The sequence below is a fragment of the Lissotriton vulgaris genome, chromosome 3_1 (assembly GCF_964263255.1).
Source record: "Lissotriton vulgaris chromosome 3_1, aLisVul1.2, whole genome shotgun sequence".
Classification (NCBI taxonomy): Eukaryota; Metazoa; Chordata; class Amphibia; order Caudata; family Salamandridae; genus Lissotriton; species Lissotriton vulgaris.
Window position 1 is genome coordinate 1,974,413,181 of NC_141689.1, and position 27,919 is coordinate 1,974,441,099.

The window sequence follows — 27,919 nt, forward strand, 5'->3', positions numbered from 1 at the left end:
TTGCTTTGACTGTTGATGTAGCAAAAATTGTCCTCTGGACGCCTAAGTAGACTACTTGTTTTTCATCTCAAATACCATGGAACAGCAAGCAGTTGAGTTTATCAACAATCTGAATGACAACATTGTGTTTTTATAAAATCAGGCACGAGGTAAGTTGCATTCCTTAATCTGCAACTGATGATTAAAAACCTTCTATACTCTACACCACTGTAAGCAAACCTAATACTACATTCTACTAATTGTAATCTGTAGAATTTAAAATTCAAATAAAAAAATATATATATTTAACACTGGTTTATATAGCACGAACCTGACCCGAATCTGGTATCGGAGCGCTTTACATTGCGCCAGTTGCATTAGATGAGGACACATTCATTTTTGGCCAGTTCCCTAGATTCGAGGTCGACCGCCCCAGCCGTTGGGTCTACTCCCCTCCCTCAATATTCCATTTAGCAGTTTTATAACATCAAAATATTTCGACTGTGAGGAATTGGAGTATCAAAGAGAAGCCAAGAAAACCGAAGAACAATTGACTGCTAAAGTGCACAGTGCAGGTTTAAACTGATTTAAACAAGAAAAAGCAGAACTAATACTTGAGAATAAGTTACCAAAAACCAAATCACAAAAGAACCACAAAGATATTCAACCATTGTAAACATGACATGTCTGCCAATTTATAAGAAAAGCGCTTGAAGTAAATTCTGATGAAGCTCTGGCAAATACTAACAATTGACGAAGATCTAAACAAAAACCAGGAACACATCCAGAAGTTACGATTGACAAGTCCAAATTGATCAAGAACCAATCTATGCACCGACATAATGAAACAAGAAATAAAACAACTGTCAAGATAGAGACGGATGAAGGATTTATACAATATGACAATACTGACTCAATATAATGCACCCAAACATGTAATCATCCCACTTTTTACATGCGATTTGCATTAAGCGGCACATACATCAGAATACCTATGCTTTATACTCAAGAATTTTAAAACTATAATAATGCAGCATATGTGCACCACCCCCAAGCCAACGGACCACGCACGAAACCTGGGCTTCATCCTGAACTCCGCCCACTCAATGACCAGACAAGTCAACGCCGTCTCGTCATCCTGTTTCAACACCCTGCGCCTGCTCCGAAAGATCTTGTGATGGATCCCCACCGAAACCAGGAAGACGGTCACCCAGGCACTGGTCACCTGCCGAATGGACTACGGGAACACCCTCTACGCGGGAACCACTGCCAAACTACAGAAAAGACTTCAACGCATACAGAACGCCTCCGCACGACTCGTCCTGGACATCCCCCGCCACAACCATATCTCCTGCCACCTGAGAGACCTGCACTGGCTCCCCGTCAGCAGGAGGATCACGTTCAGACTCCTCACCCACGCACACAAAGCTCTCCACGACCTGGGCCCCAAGTAACTCAACAACCGCCTCACTTTCTACACGACCACCCGCCAGCTGCGATCGACCAGCCTCGCCCTCGCCGCCGTACCACGCATCCGCAGAGCCACCGCCGGAGGAAGATCCTTCTCCTACCTGGCGGCCAAGACATGGAACTCCCTCCCCATCCACCTGCGGCTGACCCAAGACCATCTCTCCTTCAGGAAGCAACTCAAGACCTGGCTTTTTAAGCAGTAACTGACCCTCCCCCCATGTCCCCCCCTCTCCCCCCCCAGCGCCTTGAGACCCTTCTGAGTGAGTAGTGCGCTTTACAAATTGTTCTGATTGATTGATTAATTACCAAAGCCTATTGAGAGTGCTTTTTATTTTTGTGACATTGGGGTATAGAAGTAAGCTCAACATTTGTCCCTGGCATTGAAATGTAACCTGATTAGACCTCCTACAAGCACTATGAGAATTCAAAACCAGATACACAAAAATAGACATGAGATCAAAAGGTCTCATGGCGAGTAGAGAGGGCAACACATATTTCTGGCAAGGAGTGCCCTTTAATTAAGCATACCACCAATGTGCGATTGTACCAGGGCCACTTAGTTGGGTGAACTCGCCAGAAGTAGGCACAGCCGATTAGAACTCGACAGACGTAGGCACAGCCGGTTAGAAAGCGGTGAGTAGGTTTTGTGAAGGACAATTGCGATTTCCCCTATTAACATGACCTGAGAATCTGGATTTCATTAATGAAACAGAAGCCAACATTATGCATTAATCCTTTAATGCAGCTCACAAACAGCCGCTTACATCACAAAGACTTGAACAAGAACAAAGTGACATCATAGTATCAATAAAAGGCATCTGCCAGAGAAGATCAGCCTCTTTTAAATGCATCCGAACATCAGATCAAGCTGCAAACGAAGAATTAATCTGTAATCTTGAAAGAAGGATAAGCGAACGTTGAAAAATCCATGGAGATCCATCAATTCGAATTGTCTGAAAAGAAAATATAGCAAATCAAGAAAGGAACACAGTATCCTACAAAGGAGGTACAATAGCATATGGAACATTATCCTTCAAAAGAAGTACAGTAAGATATGGAAAACAAAGATTATAAAAGGCATAACATTGTAAACCAAATTAATCCTCATTTTCCCTCCAGGGAGGGATGGGAGGGATAATGTTAGCCTCCGTGTCTTTAATGAAATCCAGATTCTCTGGTCATGTTAATAGGAGAATCGCAATTTTATTACAAGACAGGAGGCTACATTATGCATGTTGGTAGCCTTGAATAACGTCAGAAACATGTTCTATTGGTTTACAATAATGATGAGCAAAGGTAGAGGCATTAGACCAATCAGCAGCTTTAAGGATAGCATCCAACTTACCACCAGACCAGTATGATTTTCTGGCCATTGCGCTTCTCAGAGAATGAGCTTGGAATTTAGACTGGTCAAAACCAGCAAAGTTCATAGCCAATTTAACCCACCTTGTGATAGAGCAGGACGAGATGGGTTTAAAGGGTTTGGCATAGGAAACAAGTAGTTGATTTGCATCAGGAGGACGAAGAGTAGACATCCTGGAATCATATTCCTTCATGCAATCAACCACACAGAGTTTTTTGCAGAAATCAAAACGAGGATAAAAGATAAAGTCGGACATGGTTTTAGTTCTCCTAAAGATTTCAAATTTCACACCAAACATGTCATGACATCTATTAGAGATGTCCAGAGCTTTGACATCTGAAACTCTGCAACAAGAAACTAGGCACAAAAGAGAGGCAAGCTTATTTGGAAGACATTTCCTGTTAAGAAGAGAATTGTCAGGCCATGAACAAAAAAGGTCAAGCAGAAGTTTAACATCCCAAACAGATTGGTATTTAGGGCGAGGAGGTCTTTTAAGCCTAATACTTTTAAGAACTCTACAAATGATAACATTTGTACCTACCGTCTTACCGTTGACGAGAGAATGTCCTGCTGAAATTGCAGATCTAAAGCAGTTAATTGGCCTATAGGAGAGACCGTTGTCGAAGAGGTCTACCAAAAAATTAACTATATTAATGATAGGAGCCTCCACAGGATTAAAGTTCCTCTCCAAGCACCAACGAGACCATTTTTTCCAGATGTTATTATATCTGTAGTGGGTTCCTGGTGCCCATGATTCTCCAAGGAGAGTGAGAGCAGATGACAAAAGTCCAGACAATTGGTTAGATTGCCTGACACTTTCCAGGCAAGAAGGTTCAAACTCCCTGATAGAACCAGGTGGTGATCCTCTCTGTTTGCGTTTGAGGAGGCCCTGAGTTGCGGGAATCAGGAAGGGAATGTCGCAAGAAAGTTCCAGAGCTGAGGGGAACCAGGCTTGAGAGGGCCAGAAAGGCGTTATCAGGACGAGAGAGCACTGTTCCTGTCTCACTTTCTGTAGAACCCTTTAGATCATGGCGAATGGGGGAAATGCGTAAGGGTGGTGAGGAGCCCAAGACTGTAGAAAAGCGTTTACAGCCAGAGCACCCGGGTCTGGCATCCAGCTGAAATACTGAGGCAGGTGGAAGGTCTAACGGCTGACGAAAAGGTCCACGTCGAAAGAACCCCAGAAATGATCCAGGGAAATAAAAATTGACACATCGAGTTTCCAATCGCTGAAATCTTGAAGGAATCTCGAGTTCCAGTCTGCTGAGGCATTGGATTTCCCTGGAAGATATTCCGCCCTCAAAGAAATCTTGTGTTCCAGACAGAACATCCAGAGTTTCTTGGCCAGATCTGATAGGTCCGCAGACCTCGTACCACCGAGTCGGTTGATATAAGAGACTGCAGACACGTTGTCCATCTTCAGAAGAACGGATCTGCCCTGAAGTGAGTGTCTGAAACTCATTAAAGCATGGAGACCTGCAGTCATTTCTAAGAAATGTATATGGTGGGAAGACTCTGAATGAGTCCAAACTCCACCAGTGTCTTGGTCGAGGAGACGTGCTCCCCAACCGTGAAGGCTGGCATCTGACTCCAAAATAAAGTCGGGGTCGAGCCGAAGATAGCCCTTCCATTCCAGGCGTCCAAATTGTCCAGCCACCAAGAGAGTTCCAGTTTTGCTTGTTGGTCTAGAGAAACATGGTCCCCATACCAAAGACCGGAACGGAGTGCATTGGCTTTCACCCTCTGAAGAGCACGGTAATTTAGTGGGCCTGGGAAGATAGCTTGGATCGAAGAAGAAAGAAGACCCAGGAGTCTGGCCAATTCTCGGAGAGAGAGAGATTGTTGTCTCAGAACCAATCTGATCTCTTTCCGAATTTTGGCAATTTTCTTTTTGGAAGTAAGAGGAGACAACTGGAGGTGTCCACAGTAAAACCTAGGAACTCTAGGGATTTTGAGGGTGTCAGGATGGATTTTTCCCTGTTTATAATGAAGCAGATAATTAGTCGAATACCTCTTGCTCTCAGAATTGAAACGATAGTTCTCATGACCTTGGTGAAACACCAAGGGGCGAATGAGAGACCGAAAGGAAGTGCCTGAAATTGAAAGAGGTGTCCGTCCCAAATAAATTGGAGAAAGGGTTGATGTTCTATCGCCATAGGGATGGTAAAATAGGCGTCTTTTAAGTCCAATTTGACTAGCCAATCTCCCTGAAGGAGAAGATCCTGAGAAGATGGATACCCTCCATCTTGAAATGTTGATAAACGAGGTATTTGTTTACCTCCCGAAGATTTATCACCGGTCTCCAAACTTTCTTTCTTCTCGACTAAGAAGAGTGTGCTTACAAATTTTCTTTGGGACCAAGGGGCCTCGATAATGGCGCCTTTCTGAAGCATAGAGGAAACTTCCTCTTTGACAATTGCTGGATGTTCTAAAGAAAGAGCCAGAGGTGGGTCTATTTTGAATCCTCGGACTGTCTCGAGAACCCACGGGTCCTGAGTCAATGTTTTCCAAACATAAGTGTTTGAGCCTCCCCCCGACCCTGGGAGGGGAAGAAGAAGGAAAAGCACTTACTTTGAATGTTGTTGTTTGAAGCTCCACGGGAGGGAAAGCCTCTGCCACGGGAACCTCGTCCTCTCTGTGGATAAAATTGTTTGTTGGAGGGGTAGAAGCCTCTACCGTTGGCGCCTCTGCCTCTACCAGATGAGAAGGGCCGGAGGTTTCCGCGGCCGGAAGAGTGGCCCCTTCTCCCGGCCTGACCAAAAAGGTTTGTAGGAAAGACTCGTCTCGTATTATTATGGGCTTTATCTAGAGCGGTGAAAGTTGAAACATACTTTCCGATGGTTTTAATCAAGTCTTCTCCGAAGAGTAGACCTTTGGGTTTACTTGAAGGTTCTTTCTCACAGAGGTCACCTAGTTTGGGGTTAATCCATATTAAGGATAGTCTTCCTTCTCTCGATATTGAGACCAGAGTTGGCATTACCAAGAAGTACGATAGCCCTCTGGCTCCAACCCCTAATTAAGTTAATGTCAAGAGGTGAATTAGATATATGGGATTCCTCTGCTAAGTCGAGGATTCTAGTAAGAGGTACGAGAATATCGAGAATGCGATCTTGACAAGCCTTAAGGGCCCTTTCAAGGCCTTTCCTGGGATCTTTTCCCAGTTTGAATAAAATTTTTGTCAGGATCAAGATTGGGGTCTGACCGACCTTGTCTTCGATATATGGCCTAGGGCATTCTGAGCGCATTGTATTGTGTGTGTCTCTCTCAAGAGAGTTCCTCAGCCATTTGGTAACGAACGTGGCAACATGGTCATGTGGGAACCATCTACAACTGTTAGGACGGGAGATGTTGTTCGGGGAGAACATCTTACCACCGAGTGGCTCAAAAATTGTGTCTTTAGAGGAAGGGGAAGAGTCAACCTCGGAAGGAACATTAAGATCCAAATCTTCTAGATTCTGGTCATTAAGGTCAAGTACGAACTCGTCGTAAGGGTCATTGAAGGTTTCTTCTTCATCAGAATTTGAGTTAGTCAACACACGCACTATCGTCAATTGTGCCGCTGAGGACACCCGCCAAATCTGTGACGCTAGGGAAACCCATCCTGTTTGTGACGCGAGGGGCACCAATATCTCTTGAGGCGCTATGGCCTCCCATACTGCGTGAGGTGCTAGGACCTCCCAGGTCAAGTGGGGTATTAAGACCTCCTGTAGTGCCTTCAAAGTGTTTGACTTTTTTATGAGCTTTAGAGTAAGCAGATTCTGGATCACGAGAAGTGTTGCCATCATTAGATAATGGTCTTTTATGCGACATCACTTCTTTAAGTGTGTCCAGCATACTTGACCGCATCTCTTTCTCAAGAAAGTTCTTAAAAGAATCACTAGTGTGGCTAGGGGAGCTAGCAACAGCATCGTCTGATTCCATGTCCGACATAACCCAGTTAATGTATGGTTAATAAAGTATATATATTTATAATATAAACTGAAGATAAGAGGTACAATAAGGTGAATTAATAAAGGTAATTTATATTTTAAACAGAATATATATTGGTGTTAATTTAGATAAAGGGTCTTGTTTCTAGTGTCTAATAAATCCTCTCCGCTTTTTTTTTTAAGGCTAATATTATGAGAGATGGTAAAAGCGTTAAATTGTCTATTATCGCGTTTAAATGACAAGTGGAGGGGATTCCTAAGAGACGTATAAATGGCAAGTGAAGGGGTTTTCCCTCCGACAATCTCAACAGCTGACCGCCAGGCAGAGGGGAGAATCGGCAGAAGCGCAACAGATGCGCTCGAGCTAGCTGATGTGAGGAATGAACCTGGGGAGGCAGGGGGCATAACGCCACCGTTGCAAAGGTTCGTTCCTCACTCCTCAATGGTGTTCGCTTTAGGAAAGGGGACGCGCCGCCTCAAGCACCACGGGCGTCTCAGGAGACTCGAAGAAAAAGGCATGAAGGCGGTGAAAGGGACGCGGTGAGCACCGCTAGTCGCGCTGGTAAAGGGACGTGGTGAGCACTGCTAGAGCACAGGGTAGAAACTGGGTGGAGGGCGGAAAGTCGACAACCAAAAATTGGAAGTCGATGGGAGGATTCTGAAGGTGGGATCTGAAGCCGATCACATGCTAGCGGGAATCCAACGAGGAAAGGGCAAACAAAGCAAGCAGGCAATAAGGAATCAAAGCAAGCAGGCAGTCAGCATAACTTTTACCATTACAAAGTAAGGTGGTAATGAATCTAGGTATTAGATAAAAACATAGGCAATCAATAAAGTATCAATACAAATAGAAAACCGAGAGAGTAAATAAGAGCAACTTATCAGTTTGCGAGCCGCATTTAAAAGATGCTGATCTTCTCTGGCACATGCCTTTTATTGATACTATGATGTCACTTTGTTCTTGTTCTAGTCTTTGTGATGTAAGCGGCTGTTTGTGAGCTGCATTAAAGGATTAATGCATAATGTAGCCTCCTGTCTTGTAATGAAATCGCATGTTTAAAATCTGATCGGTGTGACACTTCAGTCTGCTTCAGCTGTGTTTCTTGTTTATGACCCTCTTCTGTTAGAGGACCCGGGGGGGGGGGGCGTATTATACACAGTGTGGGTACCTCCCAGTAACATTTTATGCAGCTGATCCAAAACCTGCCTCCACATAAACCTAGTGGAACTTAATGTGATTTTCCTGGGTTTAATGGTCACTACGCTGGCGATTTCCCTTGATAGTCCTTTCTTACAAGTGAAACTCTTTTCCACTACAACTGAAGTCTGACTCCTATACTGGATAGGATCTTCAATTTCAGGCAGCTATTCCTCCCTTTCAGTAATGGGGCTCCCATGGCTTGTATCTCAAAAAGGAAAGATGCCCACATATAATGGTTAACTGAGTGAGTGGGCCATTTCCCATGACCTGCTCCCCTTGGTGACCCTTGTTGAAGTGCTAACTCTGAGGCTGAAAAGTCTTTGCAGGAATCTGCAATCGGCCCTCAGATGAGAGCTCCATCCAGGATGGGGAAGGGTCCCCGGCCCCTAAGGTACTGTATTATTCTAAACATGTCTGAAAAGTTGATGTTTGCGTTTTCCCACAGTACCCTTGGTTTTCTGCTCTCCAGAAATGCTAATCACATCAGGGAATTCTGTCATCCAGGGTGCCGTGATTTAGTCCTTTCAGGTCTTGTTCCCTCACAAAGCAAACACAAGGAGATGCTGGACGGACCACTGAAACTTTTCAGACCCTCACCCCCAGTCACAGATCTGGGTTAAATCCATAATCATTCTTCGGTTCACCTCGCCACCCCACTTCAGACCCAGCGATATGCAAATTAGGCGGGACCCTGTGCCTCATGGGAACAGTCCAGCCCGAACTGCCAAGCCAGGTCTTCCCTGGACCAGAAAGTAACCTTGTCGGACCGGTTTCGGTGTAACACTACTCATCAGCCAGGCTGGACTGTTGCCTTAACTTGACAGAAGATGATATTGAATAGGTGACACCAGTACAAAAAGAGCATATTTATTATGTGATGATTACAGGTGTTTACAAGAATTTGCAATAAAAAACCTCTTATTAGCTTTTAGTGATTCTCGCCAATTCTACGATTGCAATACATAGTTTACAAAGTTTTCTGCATGTGAGCTTTCATGGTAAAATTTCGACACTGATGCCCCTCCTACGCTGAGGTATAAAAGAACGGCTTAGAATTAACTCCCAATAAAACTGAACATTAATTTTAAGTGATAACGACCACTCGAATAGATTTATTGCCAGTTCGAAGATCAGATGCCAAGGCATAAACATGGGAAAACAGCAAACTCTGAAACCAGGTGGAGATTGTATTCATGCAAAACTTTCCTCTCCTTATATAATACAATTACAACACTGTCTTTTCCCCATGTATTGCCTACTTATTATGACGGAATAAGCACTACATGGGCAAAGGATATTGTTGTGATTGTGTAGTTGTCTCGTTGTGTACACTGAGCTTTCTTGAGCAATGTTGTGCAACAGCGGTTTGCTGTTTCCATCAGTGTAACATGCATACTCCTAGATAGATGTATGTAATACAAATAATACTATCTACATAATGTTGCTATAGTTCTAAAGCTGTTCAGGTATCTCTTACAATCTATGTGCTTGTTTTTCGATCCCGTGTTCATTATCCTTCCTGCCAAATGTTTGCATTTCCAGAGGGGTAAAAGGAGTTTACTTGTGTAGGTTCATCACTCTTCCCAAAGTATAACCCATTTAACTCCTGCATTAATCGATGGTCAGTTGTTATTGAATTACACCTTGGGAGCACATGCATTTTTTTCTCTGCATACCCTAGATCCAAACTGCTGACAAATGGGCCGTTCTGTAAATGGTGATTCTGCCGGGATATCCAAGCCCTTCAGCTTGAACTGAAGCTTTCAAGCCCTACGCACCGGCAGGGGCATCTTTTGGACCCGGTTTTCGCTAACTGGGGAGGGGTTGAGGTGTCCGCAACTGAACCGATCCCCTGGACTGACCACTCTTTGGTGGCTTTCTCTATAAACAGCCCCAAAGCCACTAAACCTAGTCAGGCCCCCCTGAACTATTTAAGGAGGAAGTGGGCTAAATTCTCCTTGGAGGATTTTAATCGAGCTTTAATCAGAGACGGCCAGCCTGGAGGCAAGGACATAGAAACGGCGGTTTCTAACCTGAATAAGCGCATCACAGAAGCGCTTGACCAGACCGCTCCACTCTGCCGCACATCCGCATGTGCCGCAAGGAAAGATCAGCCCCATGGTTCAGTGGAGAGCTGAGGAAAACAAAGGCGGAATGTAAGCGAGCCGAAAGAGTTTGGAGGGTGTCCTATGATACTCAGGCCAGGGAACTGTTTTTAGAAAAAAGGCGCCTTCAACACAGGCTGATTAAAAAGTCTAAGGCAGCCTATTATGCAGGACAAATTTCAGGGGCAAAAAACTCGGCCAAAGAACTCTTCGGCATCTATAAGTCTTTGACCACCATAGACTAACCTGCAGATCTGGAGAGTTGCTCGACGGAATCATGTGACCGCATCGCTGAATACTTCTCCACCAAAGTCGAGAAAATTTACTCGACCTTTCCTAACCCCCCCGCCCCCCCCCCCCTACAGGGGCTGAATTTGAGGTAGCATCAGAGGATACAGAGACTGCGGGGCTTCTCACAAACTTTAGTACCCACCCTCCTGAGGACCTAGTCAGGTTATGCCTCTCTGTTAAATCAGGCTCCCCTTTGGACCCGGTGTCCCCGAAACGTTTGGGGGACAGCCTGGAAGCACTGGAGCCCTACATAAGGCATGTCCTGGACACCTCCTTCAGATCGGGAATGTTGCCTGAGGGGTGGAAACAGGCAGTGGTGCTCCCGCTCCGGAAGAAACCCCACATTGGTTTTGAGGTATTAGAAAATCTGAGGCCCATCTCACTCCTGCCTTTCCTGTCCAAAGTGGCGGAGAAGGTGGTAAATACCCAAATCATGAAGCATGTGGAGGAGACTGGATTGCTCCACGCCACGCAGTTTGGCTTTAGACCACGTCACTCTACTGAGTCCGCCCTTCTTATGGCAACAGAACATCTGAGACCGGGCGTAGATGAAGGCCAAACTATGGCCCTTATCTTGCTTGACCTCAGCGCGGCGTTAGACACTGTAGCACATACCACCTTGCTACAGTGTCTGAACAGAGGTGGCATCGCTAACACCGCGCTGAGATGGATCCAGGCCTTCCTCACGGGGAGAAGTTTTCGAGTGAGGCAAGGCGACTGCTATTCTAAAGAGGTACACCTGGGCCAAGGCGTGCCTCAGGGCTCGTCCCTGAGCCCGACCCTTTTTAATATGTATGTCGCGCCGGTAGCCTCCATTGTGGAGAGCCATGGAATCCAACTGGTTTCGTATGCCGATGATACGCAACTGGTTATCTCCCTGTCACACGCGCCCTGTCCTGCTGCAGATGGCTTCCGGTCGTGCATGAAAGAACTTGCCGAGTGGATGGCCATCAACTGTTTAAAACTCAATGGCAGCAAGACAGAGGTGTTGGTGGTAGGGAGAGCCCAGTCTGCCTGGTCATCGGCATGGTGGCCACCATGCTTAGGACCAACTCCCACCCCCTGCCAGGAGGCTAGAAACCTGGGGGTATGGTTCGATGCGGGTCTTACTTTCGGGCCCCAGATCAATCGGGTGGTTGGAGTGTGCTTTGGGGTACTGAAGAGATTGAGGAAAGTCCTGGACCTACTCCCGATTGAAGCCCGTCAAACCCTGGTACATGCTTTGGTGACCGCCAGGTTGGATTACGGGAACTTGCTGTACCTGGGGGCACCAGAGAAAAGCATGGCACGCCTCCAAGTGCTGCAAAATGCGGCAGCACGTTTGATCCTCAGGCTGCCCAAAAGGGCGCCTTCGAAGGCGGCCCTGCAGAAGTTACACTGGCTTCCTGTGAGGAGCAGAGTGGAATACAAAGCCCTCTGCACCTGTCACCGGATCTTGAATGGCAGGGCACCTCGACCATTGAGGATCCCCAGGGTTAAGAAAGCCCGCATGGGAGGCAGGTCCTTCAGGTGCCTAGCGGCAAACTACTGGAAACTACTCCCAGTGGACCTGCGCCTGGAACCTGAGGAAGCGAGGTTCCGAGCGAAATTTAAAACCCACCTCTATGCTAAGTAACTGCCTGCTCGGCAGCTGTGTTCCCTGCTTGCCGCCTCTTCCCACTTTTTCAGCGTGTGGACACGCCGGTGCGCGTAACTCAGCGCTTTATAAATGTCCCTATTATTATTTTATTATTATTGATTGTTCATTATTATTCATGATCACCAATCGCTGTAACCCTTTAAAATGGTGTCAAACTAAGCAAGGAAGGAGTGGCATTTGTTTGAAGCTTGCAGAATTTTGAAGATGAAGCATTTCTTGAAACAAGAGTCCAGTTATTAGTCTAGAGCTCAGTCATTTTGTTTCATTCATTTTAAAATAATCTGCCATCCCACACCATCTCACCCAAGTGCGTTACCAGGACTGAACTACTTAGCAGTCCAAAGCGTTAGCTGAGAGAAACTACTGAAATACTGCTGGCATTAACCATATTTCTACAGCTTGCTAATCGATGGCAAATGTAGTACTTGTTACCTCAATTACAACGATAATCGTTACTTTATACCATTGCCTTGGGTTTGCAGCTGTAAAATGTCATTATTAAGAGGTATTTTTTTCCCTCAGGGAATTTTTAGCGGCCCATCCTCTCTAATCACCATAAAATACCAAATCCACAGAAGACTATAGACCTTATTCGTTTCTAGAAGCTTCCGGCTCTGTACTATTTATTCAGCCGCATTACCTGCTGGAGCTTCTACTTCTCCTCATGCAATCAAGGCTGTTCCTCCCTGCCAGGAGATATTTATAGAACGCAAAGAAAGCATGCTTAAAAATGCGCAAGAACAACTAATGAAACAAAACGGCCGGCCCTGCTTGGGAACGCATAATGGGGTGCATTTTAATTGTGCATTCCAAAGGAGTGCCAGCCATCTTGTATGCTGATCTACTTGTCTCTTAAAAGAGCTCAGAATTTAGTTGGTGTAAGGGCTAGAGAGGACGAGCTTAAAGCTGGGGAAAAGGGTTCAAGTCTCGGCAGGAAGCTCTAATTTTTGAGATTCTGAGCAAGTTGCTTTCACTTAATCTCCCCCCGTGCCACTTAATCTCTCATGCCTGTAATATGTCCGTCTGTAAGTTAACCCCTTCGCTGCTGATGACGAGCTCAGCTCGTCATCAGCCACGGGTGGCGTGTGCTGATGACGAGCTGAGCTCGTCATGTAACGCGGCTTTTTAAAAAAAAGCCGCACAGCGCAAAAATCGCCGCAGCATCGATGCGGTGAAATTGCACCAAAAAACAAGCACCATGCAGGAAAACCTAAATTATAGAACTGATGCTTGTGTATCCCGCTATGTAAAATTGCACACAAAAAAAGCACTCTGCAGTAGAGAAACTTAAAAAAACAAAAATGTTCCAAAGCAGATTAAAACGTTCCTTGGGTCATTGGAAACTGATATGAGAAGCACACGGGAACAACAGGAAATAATATGCTACAGCCAATAGAAATGGAGGAAAAGTAAGTGGCAAACACTAGAACCAATGAAAAGCAAAGGTGGGATGTAAGCCCCATTATATATTTATATTGATTGCAATAGATTTCACAAGCACGGTGTGCAGGCGAAACCTAAAGAGCAGCCATGAATACCTGGGGAATTAAAGGCTATTTATGGACATTATGCCATGCTCTTATTGGAAAAACTGCAGAGTTTGGTGATTAATCAGCTTCTCCCCAGATACCAAACAGGGTTCATGGAAGAAGGCAGTACAATGGACACTATCTTAGTGCTGGAGATAATAAGCGGTATAAAAGGGGGTGGTAATGGACGGAGCATCTGAACCAATCAAACACTCACACCCAGTCGAAAGATCTGGGTTTAATCCATCACCGTTCTTTAGCCCACTCTGCCACCCCAGTTCAGACATGGCTATATGCAAATCAGTCTGACCCTGTGCCTCATGGGAACAGTCCAGCCCGAACTGCCAAGCCATGCCTTCCCTGGACCGGAAACAAGCTTCCGAGGACCGGTTTCTGGCATTCCAGCCCTCTTCAGCCCGGCTTGCTTGAATCCAGTGGCAAAGTGAGCAAGGGACTCACATCTGAGCATACCCTGCCACACTTATGGCGGCCAAAAGCGGTACAAAAGGGGGTGGTAATGGACGGAGCATCTGAACCAATCAAACACTCACACCCAGTCAAAAGATCTGGGTTTAATCCATCACCGTTCTTTAGCCCACTCTGCCACCCCAGTTCAGACATGGCTATATGCAAATCAGTCTGACCCTGTGCCTCATGGGAACAGTCCAGCCCAAACTGCTAAGTGAACATGATACTAAATTCTTTAGTATTCCATTTTTGTTTTGTGGATTTTCGAATTGGTGTTGATTGCATGTACAAGGGCCTGCTATGGACAGAACTTGAGAATAGGTGTATTCAGCTTACTTTGCTGAGGGCAGTACGGCAGTTAAACAACAACTCGTGGTTGTGCATTACATAAGGAAACAACAGTTATACCAGTCAAGCACATCTTTAGAAATGAAAAACTTAAGCAGGGCTCTGTGCTTGCATCCTTGCTTTTTAAATGTAATATTACAGATATGGGAGAGGGTCTTAAAATCGATAGATCATACCCCTAATGGAGCGGCGTGACGTCGATTCAGTCTAGCTGGACAAGATGGGTGTATGGTTACTACACATTTACTTGGTTTGGAGCCGTACTGTAGGCAAAATCGATGACCATGAACCCCAAGTCATGTTTGACTAAAAACAACTGAACTGATCACTTATTTTGTTGTTGTTTTTTTAATGGACCCAGGGCCACCTCATACAAGTACAAATGAGGAGGTTAACTAACAAAGAACACAAAGCAGCCCAGCTGACATTTGCTGTGGCACAGTTGGCAAAAAAGGTACACCTCTCGCAACCCATATTTGAAGCTATCTATTTTTAAATATGGAAATGAGTCTAATGGTTTTGCAGCGTGAATTTTTCTGTATTCACTATGCTGTGCATTATTCCGCGGTCTAGTGGTTGGGTCCGGAATTGTAGTATTTTTTCTAGTTTTCCTTTTCTTTTTTTTTTTTTCATAGCCCAGGTGGGCGTCGACGTCCCACCCTTCCTGTGACGTCGGTACGCTTCCCCCGGAAGCTCTCACCTTTGGGCGCCATCTTCAGATTTTTTTCCGCCGTTGGGTCTGGATAGTCACCGAGAGGTTCCAGAGTTTTTGGAGAAAAGGAGAAAATAAAGACAGAAAACCACAAGAGAAATTGGGGAATACATCTCGCAATCAAGAACACCGAGCCGGGATGACGAAGAAGGAGAGAATATCAAACTTTGACGTCCAACGGAGAATGCGCATACAGGGGGCCCCCTGAGCACAGGAATGGACAAAATACCTTTAACATTTTTCTGTAATTGCCACCACTAATCCAGGCAGAAGGACCAGCATCCGGTTTGCAACCTCTGTCTGCCGGTCGACCATGAGAGCAAGGATTGCAACGCCTGCTCGGCATTCAGCCAGAAGACACTCTGGGTAAGAGAAAGACAGAGGAGAGCAAACTACAACATGCAAGGCCAAGGTCAACCTCCGTCGCTCCGGGACTTGGACCTCTCCAGTGGGGAAGAGGACAACATCGCTGAGGGACCAGATGACTACACTCTCGTAGAGACCGATATGAAATCCACAAAGGAGGTAAGAGAGGCATCTACCCCGACAGACCCTCGAAAATCAGAGTCAAAGTCCTCAAAAGGAGCACTGGCGCTGACACATTCGACAGAAGCAGCTGCATCCAGGGACAAACAGCCCAGCGGATCTTTCGAAAAGGACTCCCAGTCAGCGAAATCTCAAGACAAGCCTAGGTTGTCGAAGCGCGGCCCCGAAAAGGCGCCTCGATGCTGAAGGAAAAGGAGCCAAACCGACTTCGACAACATCAAAGAGATCGGCTGAAACCCTCAACGCCCGACAGGCCGCCGAGATGCAGAGGAAAAAGAGAAGGCTCCAGGCCAAAATGGACAGTATCCTACAAAGGAAAAAGGAATTCGACAAACTGATGAAAAGGTTCACCATTCCGTCAAAGCCGACGACAATTGTAGAGGTTGAGAACGAAGAGGAGTTCGACGCCAAAGACCCGCCGAAAACTCCGGAGCCCGAGGAACAGCAGGAGGAAGAGGGCCTATACTATTAGGAGGGAGAAGGCGAGGAAGACCAACAAACAAGTTTGGGGTCGGCATCCTTGGTGGTTCAGGACTTGGATTGGCAGGACTTCAATGCCGAAAGCCAGGAAGAGGCCGTAGAAATGTATCCTTCGAGGCCTTCGCCGCCAGATGACATTGACATCTACAATATGGTCATCAGAACTGCGGCAGCTGCATATGGGGTGAAACTGGAGGAAGAGAAACCAAAAGCCTGTTTCCTCTTAGAGACCCTGCTCTCCACTCAAACTAGGAGTCAATTCAATTCTTCCCAATGCTCCCAAGTGTCCTGGACCAGGGAAGGGAAGCACTCAAGGAACCATCAATCTGCAGATCGGTCACACCAAGGACAGAGAAGAAGTATAAACATTCCTCTAAGGACCCACTATATATCCAGGGATCCATCACAACTGACTCCATCATTGCAGCAACAGCCAGAAAAAGGGCCAACATTCCAACAAACTCAGGCCCCCCTCCAGACAAGGAAAATAATAGGATAGACCTCACTGGAAGAAAAATAGAGAGGAATGCAGCAATCCACTGACGCATTGCCAACTCTAATGCCCTACTCCCTAGGCATACATAACCGCATTGGGAGGAGGTTGTAAAGCTACTCAAACACCTCCCTGAACAATACCAACAGAGAGCAGCTCACCTGGTGGAGGAAGGCAAGAACATGGCAAACTCATGCCTCAAATCAGCCCTGGACATGCCTGGCTGAGGATCTCCGGTTTCAAGCCGGAAGTCCAGAATACTATCCTAAACACACCCTTCAATGTGAAACACTGTTCGGAGCGCCAGAAAATGAGAAACGGACGCAGCTGAGGAATGAAAATGAAACTGCAAGGTCCATGTTCAGAGGCATGAGAAGGGGCACCCCGACACAGATTCCAAACCGAAGAGGGGAAAACAAGCCGGGAACATCACATCAGACTTTCCAGCAGAACTACCAGGACCACAATCAAGCGCAGCAGGGTCCGCAACAGCAAACCTGGCAATACCAACCTAGGGGCCAGTCCTTTCGCGGGAGGGTGAATGGACGAGGACAAACCAGAAGAGGGGGCCAGCAACCCACCTCAAAGTGACTTTGCTCCACCAAACTTGCCCACCCACACAACAACTCTAGGGGAGGGTCAAAAGAAAATAACCAAAAAAGTTTTACACCAACTCAAATCAGGGATCAACCAACATGTAACACCAGTAGGAGGCAGACTAAAGCACTTCTTCCAAGAGTGAAAGAAAATAACAGACAAATGGATACTGCACATCATACAGTTCGGATACTGTATAGAACTGGAAAAGAATCTTCCAAACAGGAAACCAAAAAGCAAGGCGCGCTCAGCAAAAGAACAGTAAGCACAATAACTCCTCCACAAGGAGGGGATAGAAACAGTACTGTTCAAAGAAAGAAACTAGGGAGTTTACTTCCTCGTACTAAAGGTGGACGAAACATTAAGACCCATCCTGGACCTACGGTTCCTAAACCAATACATAAAGACTCAAAAATTCAAGATGACATCCTGTTAGATCCAGATCTCCAATCACAGGCAGGAATCAGTCTGGTTCAATACAGGTTCTTTATTGAGAAACCTTCACAGCAGACACGAAGCAACGTCAGCTCTGAACAGGACTCAGGCAGTAACTGACAAAGCTAGAACATTAAGTGAGGAACCTAGGGGGACATTCTAAGCAATAGAGAGGGAGGAGAGAAAGAGAGTAGACAGACAGAACCATAGATACCACACATCTCCCTTCCCCAAAGAGAAAAGACAGAGGCAAGGAAAGGAGTAAGAAATAAAAAGGAAAAGATTAAAGTTGATAGTCCTTGAGATAGGCAGGAACAGAAGTGTTGCGAGAACTCCGCCTGAGAGGAGGAGGAAGGTTAAGCAGAGCAGAATTGACATTGGAAGGTGAATCAGAAACAACAGGATGAACATCAGATGTACACACATCATTGATGACATCAGAAGGAGAACATTGATCCGAACGCAAGGAAGAAGGCCCAGGAAGATTCAAATCATCAAAACCAGGATGGGCTGAAAAGTCTCTTTGATGAGAAGATGTGGAGGGCTGAAGATCCCAAGAAGAGGAAACAGAAGGGTTGCTGTCCTCCTGGTCTTTAGAGTCCTTGGGAACAAAAGGGTTAACAATAACAACATTTCTCTTACTCCACCACTTCCCATTGGAAAGTAAAACAGCATTCTTAGAGACTCTGACAACCTTAGAAGCAGGATAGAATTTTGAGGAATGATGACTGTTTTTGAGAGGTCTCTTGACTTTGACGGAGTCACCCACCTTGAAAGAAATCACTTTAGTTTTAAATTTGTCATCATAAGCAACTTTCATCTTGTTTTGCATAGAAACAACCCTGTTGCGAACTTGATCAACATTGGGTAATTTGCCATCAACCTTGGTTTTGTCAAGAACCCAGGGGGGGCTAAGCTTAGAAGAGCCAAAACGTTTTTTTAATAAGACAAAAGGGGTAATTCCAGTAGTGGAATGGGGTGTGTTGTGATAGCTCCATAACCTTTCTTTAACAGCTTTGGAAACATCCAGATTCTGCATGCAGGCTAATTGGATGGTGTCTTTTAGCATTTTGTTAACCCTTTCAACCATACCATTTCCTTGTGGACTGTAAAGGGCAACAGTTAAATGTTTGATGTCAAGATTTGTTAAGAATTTTTGAGTGACCTGGGACTTGAACTGGACACCATTGTCGGAGACAAGGAACTTCGGGATACCTTCTCTGTGAAAGAGGTCATCTAGAAAATCAATGACACCAACCGTGGAAGGATCAGACATGAACCTGCACTCAACCCACTTGGAGAAATAGTCCACCAAAACTAAGGCGAATCTCAGATGAGGCTTCAAGTTGTACATGGGACCAATAAAATCAATGCCCAGTTTCTCCCAGGGGCCCTGAGGATAGGGAACAGGAATAAGGGGAGTATTCCGCAGCTTAAGAGACTTGTCAGCTTCAAAACAACAGGAACACCTACCCACAAAATTTTCAACATCAATATCAAGATTGGGCCACCAGTAGTAGAGTCGTAGCCTTTTCTTGGTGCCGGTGATCCCTAGATGACCCAGATGAGCCAAATTCAATAATTTAAGTTTGAGTTTGTTGGGAGGAATTAACAAAGAGCCCCTCATTAAAAAATCATCCTCAACAGTAAGTTCATCTTTAACTTTGGCAAATAAACGTAGGCCAGAATCAAGATTCCTGTCATCGGGCCAGCCCTTGATGACATGATTCTTGAGGGCATTTTGGACCTTATCTAATTTGACACAATCCAACCACTCATCCTTGCTGATGATATTCTCAGAGAACAACAACCCATCAACCATACCTACGACACATTCAGAGTCCTCAAAAAGGGAAGAAGAATTTACACAATCTTTGAGGGGACACCTAGAGAGGAAATCAGCACGGGTATTTTTACCCCCAGGAATATGAGAGATGGAGAAATTAAAATCGTACATTCTTGAGAGTAACCTGACTAACCGAGGACTGAGATTACTGTGGTCTTTATCAGACAAAAGGAACACCAAGGGTTTGTGGTCGGTCACCAAAATAAATCTTCTACCCCAGAGATAAGTCTCAAAATGCTTGGTTGCCCAAAGACAGGCCAGAGCTTCCCTCTCAATGGTGCTGTATCTGCGCTCAGCAGGGGAAAGGGATCTGGAAGAAAAACCAACTGTCTGTTCCACGCCGTCAACCAATTGAGACAAAACAGCCCCTAACCCAACGCCACTTGCATCCACCGTGACGATGGATTGGATGTCATCCCTGAACGAATGAAGAGAGGGGGCTTGAACAATGAGGTTCTTTAAGTGAACAAAAGTCTTATTAAGAGAATCATCCCAAACAAACTTTTCACCTTTTCTGAGTAATTTTCTTAATGGTTCAGTTTGCAGGGCAAAACAATCCACAAATCTTGAGTAGTACTCGCAAACACCGAGAAAAGATCTAAGTTGATCTTTGTTTTCCGGACTGGGACTGTCAACAATGGCTTTGATAAGATCTTGTTTGGGAGAAATGCCACTGCTAGATATGTGATGGCCAAGGTAATCAATACTATCAACCATGAACTTGCACTTTTCTTTCTTTACAGTAAAACCATTGGTTTCCAAAATGTGCAACACCTCAGACAGTTTCTTTAAATGGTCATCACCGCACTTAGAATAAATAAGGATATCATCTTGATAAGCCAACACATTGCTGCAATTGCCAAACATTTTAAACATGAGCTTCTGAAAGACAGAGGCAGCAGACGCAAGCCCAAAAGGCATGCGTAAGAACCTGAAGGGACCAAAGGGTGTGTTAAAGGAAGTCAAATCACGGGAATCTTCACTGAGCTCAACCTGGTGATAGGCGGACCTTAAGTCCAAGCACGAAAAAACCTTAGAATCACCAAGTTGAGCCAACATGTCTTGGATTTTGGGCAGGGGAAAACAATCTATTAAAATGTTTTTGTTTAAGGACCTTAGGTCGATGCATAGCCTAATGTCTTTGCTACCCTTTTTCTTGGCAATAACGATGGGGGCGACCCATTCAGAAGAGTTTATAGGCTCAATAACTTTGTCAAGGCATAGCTGCTCTAAGTGTAATTTTAGTTGGGACCTAACAGATAGGGGAACATTCCTGACTTTATGGACCACAGGAATGGCATCCTTTTTGAGAACAATGCGGTGCTCAAAGTCATGAACAAGGCCCAGCTTGTCCATGAAAAGAGCACTGTGTTTGGCTAAAAGTTGTTGTAGGTCAAGATTGGAGGACGAGCAAACATCAACCAAGGAAATAGGACAGGAAGTGCCAGGTCTTAAAACCATTCCAAATTTGCCCTGATCTTTCCAACCTAAAATGTTGTACCCATTTTTAGCAACATATATTTTGGTGGCAATGGACCTGTCCTCAAATTTTATGGTATCATTGAAGAATCCCAGCATGTCAATGGAATGTCCACCAAATGAAATGGTGTGAATATCAGGAGGGAATAATTGAGAAGAATTCCAGTGTAAATTATACAAAATGTCAGTGACAAAGGTGATAGGAGAACCAGAATCCACCGTCACTTGAATTACTGTGCTACCAATGGTGATATCGCAGATGGGACCACCATCATCCAACTCAGCATCAATGTACAACACGATTTTTTTAGAAGGAACAACGGTACATACATTTTCAGGTTCAGGAAACTCAACATTTTCAATTGCATTAATTTTTACAGAATTTCTGTTACACACTCTGGTAAAATGACCCGTACGTTTACAATTAAGACAAGTTTTACTCAGAGCTGGACAACCTTTGAAATTGGCAAGATGTGAAGAAGAACCACATCTGAAACATGCAAAGTTTTTTTTAGGTTCTCTAGAATCTTTGTTTTTAAACTGGGAAGGTTTAGGTTTGATGTTAAGAGCACTGACAGCTTCAGTTATGGTGTCACCTTTGCTTTTGTTCAAAACCCTTTGAGAAGAGACAGATCTCTCAATTCCTCTCGCTAGTTCAAGAGTTTCGTTGAGAGATGGATCCCTACAACAAAGCAATCTTTCTTGAACCTTCTTGTTATAACAGTTAACTACTATCTGATCTCTGAGGTAGGAATCAATATTACCATCGAATTCACAAGTTGATATCAAAACTCTAAGTTCAGTTAAGAAAGTATCAATTGACTCATACTCAAACTGATGTCTAGTATAAAACTTGTGACGCTCCACAACAACACTAGTTTCGTCAATGAAATATTTGGCTAATCTAGAAACAGCTTCTTGAAAACAATCCCACTCAGTTTCATGAGGTTGAGGAGAAGCAGGTAAATGGTCAAAAATGCGTTGACCTTCAGCTCCAAGACTGTTATAGAGTAAGGCTAATTTCCTGTCTGGTTCATATTTCTGACCATCTAAGGCAATAATGTAACTGCCAAAACCCTTGACCCATTGTTTCCACTTAGTTTTAGGTACACCAGGATCAGGAAGAAAATAAGGAGGTGTGACAATATTTTGAGACATATTAAAGCAACAAAGTGTACAGAGAATACAATGAAGTAGCCAAACAAGAAAAACACAAAAATAATGTCAGTGAAATAAGGTTTAAAGTACTTGGTAAGATGTGCACATCATCGAGTAGAATTCAAGGAGATGTGCTGGTAGAAGCAGAACCAAAGGCTAGAGTAGAATAAAACCAAACCTGAAATCGAAAAAGTTGTTTGAAATCCAGGACAGCGTGAAAGAAAAATAGGTAAAAAGTGAAAAAACAACGCTGTAAATATGATGAGGAGTGCGTAGCTCACCGTGACCAAAAACGATGAGTTTGAAGAAACGAGCGCTTGAGACTGAATGCGCATGCAAATGAGGAATGAGGAGAACGTAGCTCACCGTGACCAAAAAAACGATGAGTTTAGAGAAACGAGCGCTTGAAACTGAATGCGCATGCAAATGAGCAGTGAAGACTTGCGTGACCTTTAGCAAGATGGAGTCACGTAGAATGCAGGAACGTGAGGCGCGTCACTCCGTCAGAGACCAGGCGGAGAACTGTGACGTGCGCGAAGGCTGACTGGGAGGAGGGACGAAGATGGCTGGAGTGGAAGACTCGGTCAGGTACGTTCTGGTGGAATCCTCGAGCTGAAGCTCGCTCGAGGAAGGGAACGTAGAGTCTATGGCGCTCGAGATAGGCTCGCTCGAGGGTAACGGGTGCGCAGACACAATAAAGGTGGCGCAGAACCGGTGAAAACAGCCAAAAGTTAGGAAAGTATATATACGACCTTTTGAAGAAGCTGCGCTAGTTGAAGAACAAGGTTCATGCGCTTTTCGATGATCGCGTAGGCCTCCCAGTGCTTCAGTGGGTGCTGAGAGTGTGAAGGATTCAGGAAAAATCCCAAAACGTCGCCAAATGTTAGATCCAGATCTCCAATCACAGGCAGGAATCAGTCTGGTTCAATACAGGTTCTTTATTGAGAAACCTTCACAGCAGACACGAAGCAACGTCAGCTCTGAACAGGACTCAGGCAGTAACTGACAAAGCTAGAACATTAAGTGAGGAACCTAGGGGGACATTCTAAGCAATAGAGAGGGAGGAGAGAAAGAGAGTAGACAGACAGAACCATAGATACCACACATCCCTACAGAAGGTTATTCCTCAGATAAGAGACAGAGACTTTATGTCCACCATAGACTTCAAAGATGCCTACTTACACATTCCCATGAACAGACAATACAAACCTCTACTAAGATTTGCCATCAACAAAGCACACTACCAGTTCACAGCCCTAGCCTTTGGACTAAAGTCAGCACCAAGGGTCTTCACTAAATGCCTCGCAGCGGTAGCAGCGCACCTACGGAGGGAAGGGATTCATGTATACCCCTACCTTGACGACTGCCTAATAGGCAAGTTCACACAAACAATGCCAAATACATGCACAGCGGGTCACACAGACGCCGACAGGACTGGGATTCTCAATACACTGGGGGAAATCCTTGATGGAACCAAAACAGGTGAAGATCTTCTTGGGCACACTGATCAACACTATCCAGAGCAAAGTGTTCCCCAGCGACAAGAGAACACTCGCCTTGATAAAGGAGACACGTCAATACCAGAATGGGCAAGCTCTGACAGGGAGAACAGCGAGCAAGATCGGGATGATGGCGTTATGCATACACCTAGTCCCCAATATACAACTCCGCATGAGACCATTCCAGGAATGGCTCCAACAACAATGGTCACAAGCTACAGGGAGTTGGGAAGATCTAGTAGTTGTAACACACGCAGTGCAAGAGGAGATAGCGTGGTGGAACAAGCAGAACATAACAAGGGGGAAGTATTTAACACCACCAAACCCAACAGTGACCATCACCACAGACGCATCCCAAAGGGGATGGGAAGCACACATGAACCAGCTCAAGGTGAGGGGTCTGTGTACTCCAACAGATGCGATCAGGCACATCAACTACCTAGAACTAAAGACCGTGTTCCTTGCCCTAAAAGCCTTCCAGAAACAACTGTACAAGCAGAGAGTGTGATACAAACCGACAACACAACAACTATGTTCTACATGAACAAACATGAATGAACACAATCATTTGCACTATCCAATCTAGTTCAGGAGATATAGAGATGGGCCATCCCACTAGAAATAGACCTCCTGGCAATACACCTACCAGGAAAGGACAACGTGGAGGCAGACCGGCTCAGCAGACAGACATCAGCATCCCACGAGTGGGAGCTCAATGCACAGGAAACAAAAAAGCTATTCAAAAAGTGGGGGACACTGAAAATAGACCTATTTGCAACACACCAGATTGCAAAATGCCAATACTTCGCATCCAGGCAACCAGGGGAACAATCCTAGAGGAATGCCCTGTGGATAAGCTGGTCAAAAACATTTGCCTACGCTTTTCCCCCCGATATCACTGATACACAGGGTACACAGCAAATGCAGAACCAGCAACATGACACTGATTCTGGTGGCACCACAGTGGGCCAGGCAGTCCTGGTCTCACAAATAGTAGAAATGGCGCAGGGTCCACGATACAAGTTTGCAAAAAGAAAAGACTTGCAAAATGGGGGGGTACTTCACCCTGAGCCAGAGAGCCTTTGCCTAGCTGCCTGGCTCCTGAAGACGTAGTTTGCACACCTAAAACTCCCCGAGAGCACACTGCGGGTGCTAATGGAGGCAAGGAGACCTACCACACGGAGGTGCTATGGGGCGAAATGGAAAAAATTCACACAATGGTGCATCAGGGAAAACCTACACAAGAAAATAACCAAGGAATCAACTGTGCTAAAAACAAACCTGAGCTCTACCTCGCTGAGAGTACACCTAGCAGCGATAGTAGCCTATACAAGAGGGGAGATGAGAAAGGGCTTCTTTACATCCCAAGTAGTAAAGAGATTCCTAGAAGGGGCTAAAAGGTAGCGCCCCCCCCGACCCCCCAAAAAGGATGCCGCCGCCGCCGTAATATAATTCTAACAGAACTTATGAAAGCGCCTTTCGAACCCATCCACAAGGCCTCACTACAGATGCTCACAATGAAGACAGCCTTTCTGGTAGCAATCACCTCGCTACGCAGGGTAAGCGAGCTACAAGCACTGACGCTACAGGAACCCTACATTCAAATACACAATGACAGGGTGGTAATGAGAACCGACCGACACTTTATGCCAAAGGTGGTGTCAAGGTTTCACATGAACCAAACAATACAGATACCAAGTTTCTTTTAGAAACCATCCACAAGCGCGGAGAGAGCACTGCACACTCTGGATGCTAGAAGGGCAGTAATGCATTACATGGAAAGAACGAAAGAGCACAGGAAAACAAAGCAGTTCTTTGTATCCTTCGCAAGCAGTTTCCTGGGAAGACCAGTAACAAAAGGCACCATTGCACGATGAATCGCACAAACTATACAATTCTGCCACAAGCAGGCAGGTCAAGAACTACTAGGAGGGGCACAAGCCGACTCTACCAGGAACATGGGAGCAACAATAGCCTTCCTGGCAAACACACCCATCCAAGACATCTGCCTGGCCGCAACATGGGCTTCAGTGCACATGTTCACTAAGCACTACTGCTTGGATATACAAATGAACAAGGAAGCACAAGTAGGACAAAAAGTGCTTCAAGATATATTAAACAACCAACGCTCATCTTCCACCCAGCCGCCACAAACATAGCAAACCGCTACAAAGTCTATGCACAGCATAGTGAATACAGAAAGATTCACCCTACAAAACGAAAAGTTTCTTACCTGTCGGTGTCGTTTTGCAGCTTGAAGTCTTTCTGGATTCACTAGTGAACCCTCCCACCTCCGCCAGAAAGAGGAAACAGGAGGAGGAGAGTACAAGGACAGTATACAATCCGACTCTTCAGGAGACAAAACTGAAGTTCCTTTAAATAAAGGAAGAACTTGAAAAGATTGGAAAAAGATGAACAAACATGACACAAAAACGAGAAAAAAAGAATCCGAAGATTACGCCCCAAAGGTGGGATCTTCCGGGGGAAGCGTGCCGACGTCACAGGAAGGACCACAAAGGGTGGGACGTTGACGCCCACCTGGGCTACGAGAAAGAAAAAAAACCTGAAAAAATACTACAATTCCGGACCCACGCACTAGACCGCGGAATAATGCACTGCATAGTGAATCCAGAAAGTATTCAAGCTGCAAAACTACACCAACAGGTAAGAAACGTTTCGTTAGACCTACCACATTGCAACCTATTCAGATGTCTTAGTCCTTCCTTTATTAGTGCCCAGAAAGGAATTTAAATTGTCTTATCAGTTCCTTCTCTTCCTTTCTACCACAAGGTCTTCCTTGTAGAAAAAGCAGGAATTTGTGGTTGAAACGCGTTGGGGGAGTCCTATATGTTTTCTGTACTGAAACACTACTAGGAGAAATAGGTTTCCAGAGTTCTGCTGCCTTTCCCGTAGTAAGGATCTCTGTGAAAATAATTGTGCTGGCATATCCAACTAACAGCACCTGCATAAGGCGTTGTGCACCACAGAACTGGAGATATTGTACGTATTACGGGCAGAAGGACTATTGACATCATGCAACATATGGTATTCAGTTTCTCTTAACACTCAGTATATCCATAAATGAAGACAAATATACTGATTTTGTCATATCCATAAGCAGAATTAACTGACTTAGATCATTCCTGGTAAAAAAATCAGACTCCAACTCTACCCGCTTTGTCCTTCTCACACCAACAGAGCCCCGACAAAAACCTGTATTATAAGTGACTAGTCTAGATATGTTTAATATTGCTAACATTTGAGAACTTTGTATGAGAAAGTGATCTGAGCGATGTGTATTGTTGCAGCTACCATTGACATTCTGGTGGGTCACCTGCATTTCTTGTAGCCATTATTTGCCTCTTCAGCTGCCGTTATCACTTTTCTTGACGTTGCACTGTTCTTGAAAGAACATTTATGAATGTGCCCTGACACGATTTTGGAAGCCCTGTATGGAAAGTACACCAGGATTTGAAACCTGCTTCTTCTTTGGTAGTACAATGACCATGATTTGCTTTATGGCTTGCGCATCTGTTTTTATTGCTTCTGAATTGAGGTACAGAACCGCTGTGTTCAAAATAATTTTTTAATTTATGATCTATGTCTGTCTTGTATTCACAGAGGGAATCAGAATATTACACTGACGCTTTCTTGGAACGTTGTACCGAATGCCGGCATCCTACCTCTTGTCACAGGATCAGGACATATGTCTGTTCCCTTCCCAGAGACCTATGAAACGACAAAAACCTACTAAGTTATTCTCATGTACTTGACTCAAAATTTTTTTATATGTGCAGATAAGTTGATCGTTGTATTTAACAACTCTCAGAACAGTACGTTACAAACTCACTCTTTGCTTAAGTCAAAAGCTGTTGACCTGTACAATTCCTTTTTAAAATAAAAACAAAAATAAAAAGGAAGTTCGGAATAAATATTTGTTGGTCTTGAAATCAATCTTGTAAATTAAAAGAAACCGTTTTAAATATCTAGAAGTGTTTTATTAATTTTTCTGAGGTAACTGGAATGTTCTGCGCAGAGGGCTTTTTCTGAGATGGATCTCTAGTAGATCACCTGCCTGACAATATGAGAGTTGCTGACGAGGACATTTGATGTTGCAAGCAAGATTGTCTCTCTTTAGAACGGAGTAAATAAGTTGGTTAGTCTGCGTGTTAGATTTGGGGGTCTCTAGTTTTTTTGTTGTTTTTTTTTTTTTGCAGAATTTCATATAGCACGAACTAGACCCGAACCGGGTATCAGAGCCCTTTACATAGCACCAGTTACGTTACATGAGGACACACATTCTTTTTTTAGGCACGGGGAGATTAAGTGATTTGCCCAGAATCACAGGAGGT

The 27,919-nt window shown here is 44.8% G+C and overlaps 1 protein-coding gene across 1 annotated transcript in view; it reads left to right on the plus strand.

The window, feature by feature from the left end:
* The window catches only part of SPCS3 (signal peptidase complex subunit 3), a 63,332-nt gene extending 35,782 nt beyond the window's left edge, over nt 1-27,550 (plus strand). The window contains exon 5 of the mRNA XM_086962459.1: nt 27,189-27,550. Coding sequence (XP_086818585.1) covers nt 27,189-27,321 — 133 coding nt within the window. The 3' untranslated portion in view covers nt 27,322-27,550. The remainder of the gene's footprint in view (nt 1-27,188) is intronic.
* Nucleotides 27,551-27,919: the final 369 nt, after the last annotated feature.